Genomic DNA, 17,683 nt, shown 5'->3' with positions numbered 1-17,683 from the left:
CCTGGAATTAAAACAGATTTATTTAATCAGTAAACATATCTTTCTTTTTACCCCAAAATCATCAGGACCACAAAGATTTCTCTTTTTTTCCTTACCCTGTGATATATTTTCCTTGTTTTTTCTACATCCTGCTGAACATACCTGAAATATTTTTAAAGGAAAAAAGCCAATTTTCAATGCTCTATTTCAATTTTCAAATTATGTCTTGCCCTGTTCTTCAGAGAATCCTATTTGCTCACACCGAAAAAAGAATATGTTTTATACAATATTTATAAAAGGTGATGTAAATCCACAAGCAGGGAGGGGAAAAAATGGAAAAAATCAGTCAATGGGATTAAAAAAAAAAGGAGAATGCCAGTGTGGACATGGAACTGGAGAGAATAAAATCTGCAAGGCTGAGCTCCCTGAAACTGGTGCAGAGGAGCATGAGGAAGGAACAGGAATGTAAATATCACCCCAATAACAGCTCATTCTGATTTTCCTGGAATTGCCTGCCAAGGAGAACTCCTGATGGAGACAGTCCCTCCATCAGGAACACCATCCAGGGAGCACTGCTGTCCTTTGGGATTGTTTGGAATCAGGGATGTTGGTTTATGCTCTGACAGGCTCCCAAAATCCCGGGGTGGCAGCGGGACAGGAGCTGTGGGTGCCAGCCTGGCAGGACCTTATCAGGTGTTTCTGGCAGCTCCCCCCCAGACAATAATAACCATTCCCAACAAGTCCCTTATCTTATCCCAGCAGCATCCCTGCAGGAGATTAGTCAGGCATGCCGGTGTCATGTTTTATCTCTAAAGCCTTGGGTTTAAGCATAGCGTGTGTCTAGTCCCAAAAGCCAGGTGTATTCCAGTCAAACAGATGGGAATCCAGAAACATTTCATTTTCTTCGTGATATGCACCAAGTTCAAGCCTGCTTTAAAGCAGACTCAGCCCTGACATTCTGACATAAATTGGCCAATTATTAAAAAAAGGGGGGAAATGCTCAAAATCATGGAAATGTTTCCTGAAAATAATTTCATAGGGCTCATGTGCAAGGCAAGTGTGGCGTTTTCTTCCAAAACTGCCTGCAGGTTTTGTGGAGGGCACACATTAATGGCAAGGATTTCACCTGATCCCTGCCCGCCACTGCAGGGAGCTGGAGCAGCACAAAGCAAGACCTGGGACAAGCCTTAAAAATGAGGTTTTATAGGAAGATACAATCACAAAATATCCTGAGTTTGAGGGGACCCACAACAATCCCTCCAGGGACAGGGACTCCACCACTGCCAGGGATGGACAGGGATTTCCATGAGGAAATTTTCCTTAATATCCAACCTGAGCCTCCCCTGGCCCAGCCTGAGGCTGTTCCCTCTCCTCCCGTCCCTGTTCCCTGGGAGCAGAGCCCAACCTGCTCCCAGCTGGCTGTTGTCCATGAGGAAAATCCTGCTGGTGGGGATGGGAGAAGGGAAAGATGAGCTCTCAAAGCAGCCTCAGAGGCAGGAGGAGTCAAGGAGGGGAACCTGTGCCTGCAAAGCCCTGGGGATGAGCAGACCATGACCAAAATGTAATTCACATGAAGATGTTCTGAATTTCTTCCAGCTACTTCCAAGTCACCAATGCAGAACAGCTCCTTGCAGCTTCCACACAAAGGTTTCTGCCGGGAATATGGCTGGATTATAATTACAGGCCAGCATTTAACAGTAATTACTGCAATAGCTCATGTTTAGGTGCACTGTGCAATGTAATTATGGCACCCCTCGCTGTCCACAGCACCTTCCTCATCCTGCAGCCTGGAGAATTCCCATCCTGGCAAGACGTGGCTCACAAAACTGCAGTGTTTTGGGGTGTGTCTGTGGGGTTTTTAATATAAGCACTCAAAACTGCTGCTGGCTACTCCATCCAGGATGAGCAAGGACATCCTGCACCAATGGAGCATGAAGGATCCTGGTCCCTGCTTCACCTTCAGCCACAAAATCACCCCAGGGATGTGGAGATTCCCAGTGGGGTTAATGGCAAAGCAATGGGACCAATGCAGCACCACCTCTCCAAACACCTTCTCTGAGTGTGCAGCACCATTTGTCTCAAAAGAGCAGCTCTTGGAGGTGTCATTTTTGTTGATAATCTAATTGTGATGGTCACGTGCCACTCAGCAAGGCTGAAATCCCATACAGGAAAAGGAATTTCAATGAACCTACAGAGAATTTAATTTCAAAGCCCCAAAGGTTTTCTTCTTTTAAAGAGTAACAAGGGGATAACAGGTGAAAAAAATATTTTGAAGGTTGTTGAACAACAAGTAAGAAATGCACAGAAATACCAAGAAGTTCCTGGTTTAATGATTTCACAGCAAAGCTGAATCCTGCCACTTCGTCCCACCTCGAGGACTAACAAGTGAGTTTGATGTGAACCTCAGGGAAACCTGGTGGGCTTTCCAGCCATGTGTGTCCTTCACTTCCAGATCAGTGGGATCCCAAAGAAAAAGGCACTGCAAGCCTCCATAAAGATGCAAATAACTTCAAAAGGAGATTAAAGCCTTTGTCCTGTTTATGTAAGTGATGAGTTTGTGCACCGGTAACCAAAGGGACGTCGGCTTTCCTATTTTAACCATTCCTTGAAGGTCATTTCTGCTCAGAAATGGCTTTTTTTGAAGACCTAGAAACCTGTTATATAACAAAGGCAGAGCTAAACATCAAGCCTGTGGCTGGCTGGAATTAGCTCACCTGTATCCCCCGTGTTGCATCAATAGGCACTGCCGAAGGAACGGGCTTCCTGGCTGGAATGTTAATTATTCCCCTCCGCTTCCAGGAACAAGAGCATCGCAGGGACAAAAAGAGATTCCTTTCTCCTCCTCTCATTAACCAGTTCCACTTGCTCAGCACATTAATGCAGAGCTAAGGATGATTATACAGAGGCTCACACGAGCTGAATAAATCTGCTTCCCTACAGATGAGCCCAAGGCACTCGGGAATAACGAGGGCGATGCCGGAAGGAAACCCAGCGGTCCCTGCTGGAGCATCCTCCCAACCCAAAGGCAGGGATAAATCCTGGGTGCCTGGGGTCAGGGCTCTGCCTTATTTCTAAAAATAACCTCGCCCCCAGTATTGATTTTAAGCTGTGGGCAGGTTCCTTCTTCAAGTGAGGGATTGAAACGACCTTGGTTTCACTGGAAAAATGTGTTGGGATTGACAGCACGAAAGGAAAGGCTCGTGGTTAGTGACTGGATCAGTAAACTGGGGATGTGGAATGTGTGCCATGCATGGAAATATCTGGACACCTCCCTGTGGAGGCTCTTGATTTACACCAGGAGTGAGAGCAAACTGAAAGATTCCTCTAAAAATAAGGAATAATAAAATAAAAGACTCTAACGTTGCCAAATCCTATGGAACCTGCACTGCTTGCCAGCAACATTAGAAGTCCTGCCATCCATCAAATCTCCCCGTTCCGGAGAATGCCAAGTCCTCCCGCTTGGCAAAGGTGGATAGGAAATGCAGGGTGACATTCCCTGCCTTTTGAAGGTGACTGGCTTTGCATTTACTTTGGAAAGTTGCTCTGAAGGAATACGTGAGAAGCCCAAACATCCACACTTCCTAAATATCCAGGAGTCAGGCTTTTCCAATAGGTGATATTTATCCCCGTTGTTCCTTGTGCATTTGTTCACAGTCAAAGCCATTCCAGACTGACAGGAATTCCTGGTCGTTGCTGCACCTCACTTTGCTCCTTAAACACTTCTGAAAGCAACGATTTTGGGATAAACTTCCCAGGAGAGGCTTCTCCAAGGCCAGAACAGGGCCAGATGGGTCGGAGCTGCTGCCAGATGGAGCGGCCCAGAAGCACCTGGACCACCTTGAGCAGTCAATTAGTCAAGGGAGCCCCAGGGATGATTTAACCATTGCTTAATGTGAGAGCTGGAAGGCAAACAAGGGGATGGATCGATGGCAGTTGAGTCAGTGCCCAGCAGGATTTGATCCCAAGCTTAACACAAACGCCTCCGGAATTTCTTGCACACCAGCTCTTCCCGCTCCTTTCCACCAGGCTGCCATCCTGAATCCTTTTTTTTTCACAGGAAAAACAGAAGTGAAAATGCTGCCCCTCATTCTGAGCTTCTTCAGGAAGCCCTGGGAGAGCTGAGCCCAAATTCAGTTAAAACCAAGGATGGGAAACATCTCCTCAAGCTGGAAATTTGAGGCAGAGTAATTTTGCTAAAATATCAAAATAGGCTGAGGAAACCAAGCCTGCTTTTTGGGGTGTGTGATCATAGAGAGAAAATCTTCTGTGCGTGTAAAAATTTTGCACAGATTTCCTTTGTTCTTATGTCTTTGTTTACTCCTAAAGGCACTGGAGCAGGATCTGCATTTAGAAGAAGTTACAAAACCCTGGAATGGTTTGGATTAGAAGGGACCTTCTGCTAGGTCAGGTTGCTTTGAGCTGTGTCCAACACGGCCTTGAACATTCCCAGGAATAAGCAGCCACAATTTCTCTGGGCAATTCCCATAGGAAAATCTGGAAAAAAGTCCCCCTTCCTTCCAAAATCACATTACCTCCTGCATTTTCTGCTACATTCAAGTGGAAGGAAACTCCATTTTTCCATGCCTGGAGATTTCTCGTTGCACCTCCCTGTAGCTGCTGCTCCCAGAGTTGGAGAAAGAACAGATCATGGTGGATTTTATAACCAACATTGTCTCATAAAATTAATTCACTGGTCACAGACATGCAAATAAAAAACAAATAATAATGCCCTTAACAACATGATCAGCCCTGAATTAGGCAGGCAGATGGATGAGATGATTGCTGGAGATCCCTTCCAACACTAATGGTCTATTCTGTTCTGTTCTATTCTATTCCTTGCAATCCTAAATAATGGGAAAAGAACAAAAATCCAAGGAACAAAACCCACTCCATCCCAAAAACATAAGCAGTGTTATCAATACTTTATATATATTATATTAGCTATAACCTTTATTACCAATTAGCAGCCATTAGAATAAAATAGTGATTGGGGAAAACTAAATGGCCTCTTAACCACACATGGAAAGGGCAAAGGAATTATTCTGGGAACAGCACGTGGCCAGGATTCTGTGGGAACACTTAAATACAGCCACACACCTCTCAATCAACATCAACATCAAATCAGGGTAATTATGCCATGTCCTCTACAAGTAGCAGAACAACAAAAAAAAAATTAAAGGGATTTATAGATTATTATTTCAATTAAGCTCTCCAGCCTCAGCATCAGGATTTATCTTCCTCGCATCTCACAGGATGCTGAGCAACATCCTGATAAAAATCTTACCACCACTGTTAGTGCCACAAAAATCCACCCTATTTCATACTCTCCCTCGTATCTGCAGAGTAGAACTGAGCCATCAACCTTCCCAGGAAATCCTGCTGCCAAAATAACCTTTCAGTCCTCGAGATGAGGGCTGTGTTATGCAGAATTCATGTTTTATTTGGATTCTGCATGGTAAAGGCAAACTCAGACACAGCAGAGAGCAAAAGGACTCTGATGAGCACCGAGATTCTGCAAACAAGAGGCATTAAAAACTCTTCTGATTGCTCTTACCAGCTGTAAAAAGATTCAGAGTCACCTGAACACAAAAAGGATTTCATTATCCCAGAGAGAGAAAGGTTTTACACCATTTAAAGAGATTTTTACCGTCAATGATAAGCTCCTGAGCCTCTCCAGAGGTTTAAAATTATTGATAGAAATATTATCTGTATGAGTGGCTGTGGTTGCCCCTGGATCCCTGAAGTGTCTAAGGCCAGGTTGGATGGGGCTTAGAGCAACCTGGGGCAGTGGAAGGTTGAGTGGAGCCCCGAGTTCAGCTGGTATTAATGACACAACAATTTAAGGTGTCTAAGAAACTCCAGAACAACTCTAACAGTTATTAGATGTGGAAAGAAATCCCCCAGTTCAGTGAAAACCCTCATTCAGGGTGTGATGGATACAAATAAAAGCCTGCACAGTCTCAGCCACCTTCTAAAAATACTTGGGGGGAAAATCAAAGCCCATGGATAAAGGAAGATCACAAAGTAATTTTATTTCCCTTTTCACTTGAGGTGATTTGTAACACTTTATTGATTTGTAAGATATTAATTATAAGCCAATAAATGTTCAGCTGATTGAGCAAATGTTACTCCAGTAAAACTTCTTGGTAAATTGGCAGAGAGAAAAGTTAATTTCTGTGTGGTTTTTTTTCCCAAAAACACCCAGCAACTAAAAAATTACCACTTTATGTGCCCTGTTCAAGCTCCTCTACAGTTTTTCATTTTCCCTTGTAGATTTTTTTCCCCCAGTGGTCTGTGCAGAATGTTAAGTTTTCAGACAGAATTTAATGCAAAAAAATAGGGTCATATGCAAAGAATACAATAACAAATAGGGTCACAGGCAAAGAATACAAGAGCTCGGGCACGACAGGAAATGTAAATGTTAAAAATCACACAAGAGCAGATAATAACAATAAAAAAGAAGTGCCCACAATACAACAAAAGCAGTGGCAAAGCCAGTGCACCAAGCATCCCTCAAGGCTGATGGAGGGATGGGCTGACCTCAGAGGCCTCTGCCTTCCCTGACTCCCAGACTTCTGTGGGGCTCATTAAAGGCTCCAAGCACAAAGCATCAAACACTTCAAGGAAAAGTTGGTCTCCATGGGAATAGAGGACAAACTAAAAATAACCACAAGCCAGCATTTTAACAATTTTGCGGGAGATTGTCATGGCAATGGAGAGAGTTGTAACCTGTTGTCATGATAACCAAAGTTTGAAATTAATGGGAAAGCATTCCACTTCCACTTGATCTTTATTCATAATGCATCCAGCATCTTCCAGGGGAGAATTCCACGTTAGTGCCTGCAAGGAACCAGAGAGCTTGGGAGCAGCAAAGGAGGGAGAAAGGACTGTGGGGATTAAAAAAATAAATAAATAAAACTCCACAGCCAAAGTGAAGCAACAAAAGGCGGGGAAAAAAACCCAGGGATTAAAATCCTTCAACAGATGAAGGATTTTGGGAAGGAATTCCTGGCTGTGAGGGTGGGCAGGCTCTGGCACAGGGTGCCCAGAGAAGCTGTGGCTGCCCCTGGATCCCTGAAGTGTCCAAGGCCAGGCTGGGGTTTGGTGCAGCCTGGGACAGTGGTAGGGGTCCCTGCCCATGGCAGGGAGTGGCACTGGGTGGGTTTTAAGGTCCCTCCCAACCCAAACCAGTCTGGGATTTTGTGACTCAAGTCCCATCTTGACAATCTCCTCTCAAACCAGAGTTCACATTAAATATCACAGAATGTCCAGGTTTTCAAGGCATCCAAACTAGGGGGAAATAATCTGGATTTCCAGTCCAGAGGAGTCTCCAGGGGCCAGGCTGGGAGAGCTGGGGGTGTTGGGTGTAAGTGACCAACCTGCTGCTCGTGCATCCAGTGAGACCCTCAATTATATTAATGGGCTCAGAGCAAACCATGCCTCGTTTGATGACAACATAATTGTCATTTTTGTGGAAAATTGTTCTGCTCACCCTGAAATTACTATGATAGTCCATTATACTACTATTTCCTTAACTGTTTTATGGGGGGAGAAAAATTATTCTGGCAACAGAGTGCCAGAACATCCTTCACCACAGACCAGAATGCTCTTCACCTCAACAGAGTTCTTAATTTGAAATAAAAAGAACTAGAGGTAAAGAGAAGTTCAGATGCCTAAACACATTCTTTCACATTCACATTCATCTTTCTGAATGAAACTCTTCATTGCTCAGCTGTAAAAATCAAGGTTTTCCCCTATGTGACTTCATGTACAGTCACCATGTGCTTTGCATCTCCTGGGAGTGCCACGGAATCAACCTCTTCTCCCCAGAGATGGATGCTCTTTGCTGCCAAACATGAGGCCTCTAATGATGAGGCACAGAAATGTCATTTTTAAGTGCAAATAGTTGGCAACAAATCAAGCATAAAGTGGATATTCCCTTTGGTTGCTTACTAAAGTGAATTTTGTAACTATGAGCTCCAAAGTTTTACCTGTTACTACTCCAAGGTTTCTTCCTTGTGCTTCTCCTAAATCCTCCCCTTGACTGCTCTGTCTTCTGGGAGCTCATCTTTTCAGCCCAGCTCTTTCTTTATTCCATTTGTCCCTGAAGATGATTTTGTTGATGAAGTGCAACTACTCAGAGCTGCTCCCAGGCAGGGCTGCTGGGCTGGCAGCTCTGTGGCAGGAGGGGCTGGGCAGCAGAGAGGAGCACACCCTGCTGCTGGTCCTGGGAGCACTGAGGGCCTGGCTGGCTTTCCTCATTGCTAAAATGGGACCTCAGAACAGGTAAGACAAGGCTCTGATGGAGAGAGCCCAGAGCTGCTCCAGGGCTGGAGCCAGGCTGGGAGAGCCGGGGGGGCTCACCTGGAGAGGAGAAGGCTCCAGGGAGAGCTCAGAGCCCTTGTTTAAGGTCTCTTCCAACCCAAACCATCTTGGAATTCCATGATCTTCTCTCTGTACCACCAGCTCATCACCAGGAGCCCAAGCCTTTCGCCCTACACAAAAGCTGATTTACTTTTTTTTCCAGATTAAGGATAGCAGCTCATTCTGGGAATTCTACATGACGAGGCTGTTGACAAATCCATTCCTGTAAAAAGACCAGGAGATGGCAATTCCCTCAAGGAAACGAGCACTTCCCACCATCAGCAGAAATCCAGGGGTCGGGCAGGGGGGAAGGAGCACTGGGGGCCAGGGGAGGAGAAGGGAAAAAAGGCTGCAACACTAAAGAGTCTTTCAGGACTCATTTATTCGAGCAGTGCCAAGGCAGCTCACTGCTGCAATATTTTCTTCCTGCACTCAGAGCCAGGGCTTTGGGATCTAATAAATCATGGCTGGCCGCAGAGACATTAAAATTCTAGCCCAGTACTGCATCAGATGAAACGGGGCCGAGTGCCAGCGAGCGCAGGGAGAGGGAAGGGCAGCCACACACACTTTAAAATAAGTATATGAATGCATTTGCATAAAAGCAACACCTGATTTTGGCCTCACACCAGGTTAAGTCTAATGAAACGGAACAGCAGAACAGATCTGCAGCTGGAGGAGCTTTAAGGTCCCTCCCAACCCAAACCATTCTGGGATTCTGTGATTAATAAACTCAAGCGCTCTGCTTCGGGAAAGCTGATCCCCACTAAATTAGAAATAAGATATTAGGTATAAAGCACAGTAGGAAAGCAGACCCAGTAATTAACAGATCTGGTACAAACAAGGGAATTATTTCTGAAGCTCATAAAAGCCTTTTCCAAGCCTGGGCCAGCTCACGTTTCTGTCTGTACAAACCTCTGTGCTGGATCACATTGACTGCGCCCGGTGTGAGAAATAATTGTGCACCAGGAGGGAAGAAAAACTCAATATTTAATCTAAAAACATTTTTGCAGAAGTCAAGCCACTAAATTTTAATTTATTACCTTCAGCCTGAAAAAACATAACAAGGATCTGACCACTTATTTGCTGTGCAAGATGAAAAAAAAAACTGTGGGGGGAAGGAAAGGCAGCAAATATTAAGGGTTTTCAATGGATCACAAGGCAGCCTTGGAGCTTATTTGCAATCATTTAATTGAAGCACCTGGGGATTTAAGAGGTATTGAATGTGTGGGGTGCAAACATGCACAGAGAAAAACAAGCCAGCATATGAACTTCAACTGCAAGTGGCAGAAAGAAATATGCAGGAAAAGGCCTTTATTTTAGAGTGGGTGAGATTTTAACTCTGGATGAGAGATTCCCTGAAACGTGGGGTGCCAGGGCCAGGAGATGTTTCCATCCTGGGTTGTGAACCCCCATCTCCAACCTGCAGAATGACCAGGGCACACTCCAGCTCCACGGAGCCTGTGGCAAGGGTTCCCAAATCCCCTGTCCCTGGAGGGATGTGGCACGTGGGGACATGGGGCAGTGGTGGCTTTGGCAGGGCTGGGGAACATCTGGACTCGGATCATATTGAAGCTCTTTTCCAGCTTCTGTGATGCTGAAATGGCCAATGTGATTTTGACTTCCCACACAGTGGCTCCTTGTTCAGGAGCAGAGCAGGAGGAACTTAGGAAAAGATATGGAAGTGAAGGGAACATGCAGAAAAAGAAGTTTTAAATGGAAAACAATTGATCATGGCTAAAACAAGGAAAAAGGAGATGGCTCAGAAACAGACTAGAACTAAATAAGTTACCCAAACCCAGTTTCATTCTCTGATATACACCCACTAAGAAAGGATAAAACAAAAAAACCCCTTCAGTTATCAATTTTAATACTGAATGTGTACTTAAAAGCCAAAAGCTCTGGTTGCCTGAATGTAATTTAAGACAGAAATTTGGGAGGGCTCATGGTTAAAAATAAAGCTTCTCTTTTCCCCAGGTGAGTGAAGAACTTCACAAGATGTGCCTGTACCCTATAAAAGCAATTGAGACACAAGAAAATTCTCTGTTCACCTTTTATTTTCTTTAAATGGAGCACTTTTCTCTTCAAAACATGTTCCCAAGGCCATCTTTTTTTCTTTCCCCACCTATGCTTTTTGCTTCTCTGCCTCACAATTTTTCCCCAGCCCTCTTCAAGCGTGGCCATTTAATCTTTTTATTTCTTTTCCACCACAAGGAAAACCAAAATCAATATTGCAGCCAAGAAATGAGGCAGAAATAATCCAGTTGCATGGACTCACCCGAGCCTGGAGGAGGAGAAGGCCCACAATGAGGTCATTTGGGAAAACACAACACGAGTTTTGCTTGCTTTTAAGATCTGAGACTATTCTGTTTCTTCACAACACGGGGGGACTCAAAAGCCTGTAAAACCTTCTCCAAACAGTTACAAAACAGGGGGTGAGGGATGTTTCCCAAAGTTTCTATGAACTCCTTGGAAGGTTGGCATCAGTTGGACCGATCTGCACAGGAGCTCGGTGGATGTCATGAATTATTTTAGAACCACAGAGTCATAAAGGATGGAAAAGCCCTCCAAGACCATCGAGTCAAACTGTTCCCCAGCACTGGCAAGGCCACCACTGCCCCATGTCCCCAAGTGCCACATCCACATGGCTTTGGAACAATTCCAGGAATGATGACTCCATCACCGCCCTGAGCAACCTCTGCCACTCACAAACATCCCTAATCTGACCCAAACCCCTCTGCTTCCTTCTCCCAAACAGAAAACTACTCCACCCTCCTTCCCTGAGTGGCTTTACGGTTTTTACAACCTCAAGAAGTCCCTGACTGAATTCATTAGGAAGATGGTGATTTATCCATTGTTGATCTCAGTGCTGAAACTCAGCAGCTCCCAACACTGAGGAACTCAGCAAGTTGTTTGGAAGCATTCCCGTACGAAAATCACACAGTTAAACATGAAAACAATGAGAGCCTACACAAGTCACAGCTCATTCTTCTCCCAGTCAAGTAGGATTTTCCTGTCTGCTCTATACACACCAATTAATAAACATGAAGAAACGCCAGAGGAAAAATATTCACTGTATCCACTTCATACATTTTTAATCACCCTGAAATCAATTCAACACCCTGAACATGGTTTAGAATTCCTGTTTTACAGACCCGGTAAGCAATGGATCGCCTAATTAAATCCAGGAGAGGCACTTCCCAATCAATGGAAGAGGCTGACATGCATGCACATCTTGGAGCAGAAGGAGAAGTAAGGAGAGAGCACCTCAACCCTGCCATTTGCCCTGTGTTCCTCAGTGCTACCCCTGAAAATGCTGAGGAATGTCAAAAAGAAGGAGAAAAAATGTAAGGTTCATCCCCTTTCACAGAGCAGTTGTGAAAGAACATGGTTCCTGTGGCCTAAGAGCTGATCTGCCATCAAAGGCCCAGCATTTCCAGAGAAGCATACAGCCAAATTAGAATTGTAAGTTAATGAGAAAGGCTGAAATCATGCCTGGAATTATCTTTGTCCCACAGAGAGTATGCAAAGGAGGATTAAAAACCAACAGCACAAATCCTGTCGGAACATCCTTCCATCTTCTACAACATTGAAGGCCACCGACTTTCTACATCACAATAAATTAAAGGAACAGTCGAGGTCACTCCTCACATGTGCAGTTGTGTCTGAGGTTCAACAATGAACACAAATGACAGGGATTAGGACAGGAACACACGTGAGAATCCTTCACCTCCTGTCCTGCCAACAGAACCAACGGCCGGAGGGCACAGATTCCCTCTGTCACCATTATGTCCAAACAAATGGTGTGGTTTCACCTTGGGAAAGAAAAAAATGACAAAACTTGGAGATTTTCAACTTGGGAGTGATGCAAACAGCCCAGCTCAGGGATGTGTCTTGCTCTTCAGGAGCATGAAGGGATCCTATGCAGGGAAAGCCCCTCTGCTCTGGAGCCAGGCTGGCAGAGCTGGGGGGCTCACCTGGAGAGGAGAAGCTCCAGGGAGAGCTCAGAGCCCCTGCAGGGCCTGAAGGGGCTCCAGGAGAGCTGCACAGGGACTGGGGACAAGGCATGGAGGGACAAGACATGGGAAAATGGCTTCCCAGAGGGCAGGGATGGATGGGATATTGGGAAGGAGATGGGCACAGGGTGCCCAGAGCAGCTGTGGCTGCCCCTGGATCCCTGGAAGTGTCCATGGCCAGGTTGGACACTGGGGCTTGGAGCAGCCTGGGACAGTGGGAGGTGTCCCTGCCCAAGGCTGGGGACTGGAATGAGATGCTCTTCCAGGTCCCTTGCAGAACCCATCCCAGGATTCTGTGAGCATCCCTCCCACAGCAGGACCTGAGAAACGCCGTGCTCTGGAGCGCCGTGACACAAACCCCTGGAGACTCCCCAGCCAGCTCAGCATCCTTGGGCTGTAGGATTTTATTACCATTTATTATTTAGGAATAACTGCACCGAACACAGAGCCAGCCTAGCAGAGGTTCATGAATCACAGCATCTTATCAGCATATTAATCAGCTCCTGGTAGGGAGAGGGGAGACGCTGTGAGCTATCACAAACACTTTATAGTTTCACGCTTGAAGTCAAACAAGCTCCAGGAGAGACTGATTCTTCATCCCTGATTCCACACCAATGGGCTAATCTATTTACTGCAGCACTGGTGCCTTCCTGCAGTGGCTGCAAGGAAATGGGAAGGGTAATGTGCCAAAGGAAAACCAGGTGCATCGGCAGCCCCCGTTTGGAGCAGGTAAAGTGAATTCTACCAAGACCAAAAAAGCAAATTGGAGGCCTTAAATAAATTAGCCTCAATTAAAACAACAGCTTACATGAAGATCCAACTTAATTACAGTCTGGTTTAATTAAATAGTAAACAAGGCTGAAACGCTGCTGCTGATGTTCCAAAATCCGTGGAATTAGCGGAGTGGAAGCCGTCACCAGCCGGGCACGAGGAGCCAGGACTTGGAGCACAAAGCCAGCACTGGGCAGATGTGGCTCTGTCTGCAGCCAGAATATTCTCCCTGTGTCACCTTCCCTCAGCTCCACAGCTGCTCACCCAGCAGCAGGAAACACTGCCAGCAGGAGTTGTTCTCCTCCTCTTTCAGTTTCCAAAGAAAAACGGGAAAAGAGGGTGCAATTCAACAGGTCTGGGAGTTCTAAGGACCCCAAAAATGAGACACAGGAGAAGCCACAAGTGCTTAATAAATCCCTTCATTCAAACACATGGATTGTTTTCATAAAGATTTCTCCTATGAGTTGAACAATTCTGATTTTATCTCACTGAGTAACTGTATTTTAAAACTTCCTTTTTGAAACGTAATTATTATTTCCCATAAAAATCCAGCCAATCCAGCCCACACTTAAAAAATGATTTAGGAAATAACTGTCCTTCGCACTTCCATTAAGGAAGATCAAAATGGAAAAATCAAGAATCTGAATAAACGGATGCTTCATCAAGTACTTGAGCATGTGCCAAGGATTTCCCATTCTCCCTAACTCAAGGATTTCCTATTTTCCCTAACAGCCAATCTGGCAGAAAAAATTGGATTATTTATCTTGTAATGGACCTCTCTCCCTGCTCTGCCAGGAAACAACACAGAAGTCAGAATGAGAAGAAAATCATTAAAACTCAGATTAAAACTTATTATTTCAGCCTAAAGCTATCATATAAATAAAAACAGTAAACAAAATATTAAGTAGTATAAAGCATTCACATTTAGCACCAAAAAAACCCCACAAAAGCACAGAATTCAACCTGCCAGTATCCTGATCACTATCCCTGCTTTCCTCCTGCCTCTACCCCACCTGAGTTTTGTTCCACAGCTCTTTTCATAGCTGCTCAGACCACCCTCAGGAGTAGCCTGTCTTTTCCCTGCAGAGGATAAAATTTAAATTTTCTCCTCCTCATTCAATATAGAACTTTGAGTCTTTCATTACATATTCAAACAAATTCAGATTTAAAAGGGTTTGTAATACTATTTGCCCAGAAAAAAAAAAAAAACAACCAAACCCAAAGCTCTTCAGTTAAGGGCTTTTTTACTTTTATTTTGGGACTTCACTGTAGGAGTTCAGCCCACTGACTCCTTACCTTCCACCTGGGCAATGGAACCATCCAGCAGGAATATTCCTGCTGTGCTGTCCTACATTTGTTTCTTTGTTTTACCATTGACATAACCTAGGACCTTGTTTTAATTTTTCCAGCTTGATCTGCCTCCAACTTTTTCCTCCAGCATTATCCTGCACAACCACCACTGACTTCTGTGCATTTACCACAAATTCTGAAATGCCTGAAGGATGGTTTGGAATGAAACCATGGGGGCACATCCTCCTGATCCCTGCATGGATCAGAGCTGGCACAAGTTGGTCAAGTCAAATTTTACAGAGTTAAGAGCACAGTAGGAACCTCACAGTGATCAACCAGCAGGTTACTTTAGAAGACAACATCCCATTCATGTTGGCACTTGACTAATTCCAAATGGAGTCCTGAAGAATTCATGTGTCCAAGCCCAGGCTGGACAGGGCTTGGGAGCAACCTGGTCTTTGGAAGGTGGAATCAGATGAGCTTTAAGGTCCCTTCCCACCTTAACCATTCTGGAATTCCATTAATCCCTTCATCTAAAGCACAATTCTCCCTCTAAAATTATTCCAGAAAGGTCAAGGTCCAAATTCTGGCCAATCTGCACCTCAATATTTAATTTAAATTGTCTTATCAAGTGCCATAATGCAGCTGCTAAGACACCCAGAACTGTATGAAAGCAGATACAGAAATGTACATTGAATAGATATTAAGGTGGAGCTTTAAGCACATGCCAAAAAAAAAAATCAAAGTAAAGTGGGAGAGAAGTAGCCTCTTGTGCTGGAAAGCCACAAAATTCCTGTTATTTCCAGAGCAGGAAAATAACTGTGCACTTATGAGCTCGTTCTATCACCCAAGTGCTGCTGGAGTCCACAGTCCTCTCACAATGGGGAGATTTTTTGAAGAGACTTTTGCACAGAGATTGTTTCTTTTCTCAAGCCTCTCGTGCTTTGACTGTGAGACCAAAGTTCCCCCAAGCTACAGTATCTCCAACAAAGCAGCTGCATAAATTGGAATGGGAAAAAGAAAGGATGAATAAAAATGGGGCAAAACGCCTTTGAGGAACTCTGTGCTCTGCAGAGTCGCAGACAGGGCTCCTCACAGCCCCACTGATCCACCAGCTGGAAGGGCTGCCAAACTCAACCAGAATGTTCCATGCACAAAGCACTCAGAGCATTTGATGATCATTCCCATCTGCTGGTGACCACTCTCCTCCACAAAAGCACATTCCCAAATAATTCCACACATGAGGTGAAAGTCAATGCAGATAGCAGGAAGCCACAACATGACAGCCAAGAGCTGATTACATTCCCCAAAATGGTATAAAAAGGAGTTTTACAGGGCAGATTTTGTAAGGGGGTTACAAGATCAAAGCAAGCCAAGGTGAACATAATCCACAGGGAAAACCAGATACACCTGAAGTGGGATTTTCTTTTTCCAAAGCACTGTTTCTGTCCCATATGAATTCTTTCCATATCAGTACACTTTAGTTCCCCACTAGTTACATAATTATGGTAAACATCTTTATCAAGTGTTAAGGATGACATTTTTAGACAACTCAGTTCTAAAGAAGGTTTCAAACAGACAATAGACTTACTGTTCCACATAGGTTAACTCAACCAAAGCACAACTTGAAATAAAAAAAAAAATCAGTCAGTACTGTAGCATAAGTCACCACCTATCACAATACCTGGATGTTCTCCAAACAAGGGGCTCTTGGATGTGAGATCCTCATTTCCACAGCTGGATTATCCCAGCACGTGCACCCCAGTGGTTCAGGGCAGCTCCTGAGGGAAACCCTCCTGCTGACTGTCCCAGCACCTGCTGGCATGTTTTTAATCTAAAGAAAAAAACCTTTGGATCCTTTTCCTTAGGATTTCCAGCGCATCCTCTTTGCATGAATTCAGCTCCAACTCTTCTGACCACCCTCACTGCACTGGCTTTGCTGAAGGGCTTTTCCAGCGAGTCGCGTTCCCATCCAGCTCCCTGATGGGAAATCTTTCTCCCTCATTAAGGGATCAGGCACCACCACACACAGACATCCAGGAAAAGCCACATCCCCTGTCCTACCTGTATAGGCCATGTTCTTCGGGTTTCCGTAGGGAGCCCCAGGTTGGACGGGGCTGTAAACAGGATTCATGGTGGAAGACCGGGAACTCTGAGGACAAAAGAAAAGCAGAGTTGAGATGGTTGCCTTACGTTGGCTCCCGAGTCTCTGTCTGTGTGCAGAGTCCTGATAGCATCACCCTGTTAGAATTCCAGACACAGACAGCTGTGAAGGAAGGGATTTACAACCAGACGTTACAACCAGATAGCATATTTAATAATTCAAGTTTTGGATCTCTCCGTTAATTCCCACAACTTCTCCAGCGCTGCATATTCTGCCTACAAATGCACCCGGAGCAGATTCATCTTCCACATCCCTGCTCCAGGGAGGTTCAGGACTATGACCCCAGTTCCAGCTTGCAATGAACACGCAGAGGAGGGGCCACAAAGTCAGGCAAGGAATTCTCCCCCTCGGAAGAAGGAGCAGTTCTTGGGTGATAAAACCAAAGACCTGACCTTTCTGAAAGCAGCAGATGAAAGAGCATTCGCCGCTGGCGAGATGGAGAAGGGCAAGCCTTGGTGAGCTTTCAGCGTGAGCTGACTGGGAAAAGCTGGAGGCCAAGGCTTGCATCCCGTGTGGGGCTGGGCAGGGCCACCCCCTGGTCCCAGCCGTGTCCCACAGGGACACTCTGTCACGGAGCTTAGGTGAGCGAGGAGATCTCAGCCCTTGCGCTCCCCTCGCCGATAAAAGCCACCAAGCCGGGTCAGCTTCTTGTGGGTTTTATTAAGAGGAAAGCAAGTAACTTGGGAATTTGTGTCTCCTAACTGTCAGTTAAGCAACTGGCTCAGTTAATTATCTTAATGAAGCACATTCTCAGTTCTGATTAATGGGAAAATCAGTCATTAAGCTTTATTAGGCGACGCATTTGTCTCCACAGCTATCTAGTGGTAATTTCACACCAGAACCAAGCCCATCTTCCTTCAAAATCTGGGGGTTTTGTTAAAATGTGTTATTTTACAGTTCATAAATAACACCGTTCTCTCCAAACAAGTCCCTCATGATGGGGGACACAATTTGTTACATCATTAACTCCTTTCACTTTACCTCGGGAGAGTAAACAAGTCAAACGTTACATGTTAGCACCGATTGATTTGACAACAATTAGTGCTTAATTAATTAGCTGTCCCTCCACCCCCAAGTTAGCACTGAAGGAGTCATTCTCAAA

General features: G+C 45.0%; 1 protein-coding gene across 4 annotated transcripts in view; it reads right to left on the bottom strand.

Annotated features, from left to right (window-relative positions):
• Positions 1-17,683, bottom strand: part of FAM168A (family with sequence similarity 168 member A) — a 125,446-nt gene that overhangs the window by 44,907 nt on the left and 62,856 nt on the right. For all 4 annotated transcript variants that reach the window (XM_039697078.1, XM_039697079.1, XM_039697080.1 and 1 more), the window contains one exon: positions 16,482-16,569. In XM_039697078.1, the coding sequence (XP_039553012.1) occupies positions 16,482-16,551 (70 nt within the window). In that variant the 5' untranslated portion in view covers positions 16,552-16,569. The remainder of the gene's footprint in view (positions 1-16,481; positions 16,570-17,683) is intronic.

The sequence above is a fragment of the Passer montanus genome, unplaced genomic scaffold (assembly GCF_014805655.1).
Source record: "Passer montanus isolate IOZ18808 unplaced genomic scaffold, ASM1480565v1 scaffold116, whole genome shotgun sequence".
In the NCBI taxonomy this organism is placed as follows: Eukaryota; Metazoa; Chordata; class Aves; order Passeriformes; family Passeridae; genus Passer; species Passer montanus.
Note: the sequence above shows the minus strand (reverse complement) of the source record. Positions and strands in the feature narration are given on the sequence as shown.